Source organism: Nestor notabilis, unplaced genomic scaffold (genome assembly GCF_000696875.1).
Source record: "Nestor notabilis isolate BGI_N333 unplaced genomic scaffold, ASM69687v1 C14589081, whole genome shotgun sequence".
In the NCBI taxonomy this organism is placed as follows: domain Eukaryota; kingdom Metazoa; phylum Chordata; class Aves; order Psittaciformes; family Psittacidae; genus Nestor; species Nestor notabilis.
The window spans coordinates 1-291 of record NW_009948042.1 but is presented as its reverse complement, the minus strand read 5'-3'; the positions used below and the strand labels follow the sequence as shown (position 1 = coordinate 291).

At 61.9% G+C, this 291-nt stretch overlaps 1 protein-coding gene across 1 annotated transcript; it reads left to right on the top strand.

The window, feature by feature from the left end:
• Positions 1-109: 109 nt before the first annotated feature.
• LOC104412312 (cellular retinoic acid-binding protein 1) lies at positions 110-283 on the top strand (the record flags this gene model as incomplete). The annotated part of the gene is made up of 1 exon (XM_010022990.1): positions 110-283. A coding segment is annotated over one exon (174 nt), but the record flags the coding sequence as incomplete, so codon positions are not given.
• Between the last annotated feature and the right edge of the window lie 8 nt (positions 284-291).

The window sequence follows — 291 nt, the reverse complement described above, 5'->3', positions numbered from 1 at the left end:
GGGAGCTTTGCCGTGGGGCTACGCGCGGTGCCTCTGCGTGGTGCTGGGCGAGCTCAGCCCAGGGCACAGCTGGCGGCTTCAAGCTCTGCTTCCTCCCCGCTTCGCCCAGGTGTCAATGCCATGCTCAGGAAGGTGGCGGTGGCTGCCGCCTCCAAACCCCACGTGGAGATCCGCCAGGATGGGGACCAGTTCTACATCAAAACTTCCACCACTGTCCGCACCACTGAGATCAGCTTCAAAATCGGGGAGAGCTTTGAAGAGGAGACGGTGGATGGACGAAAGTGCAGGGTA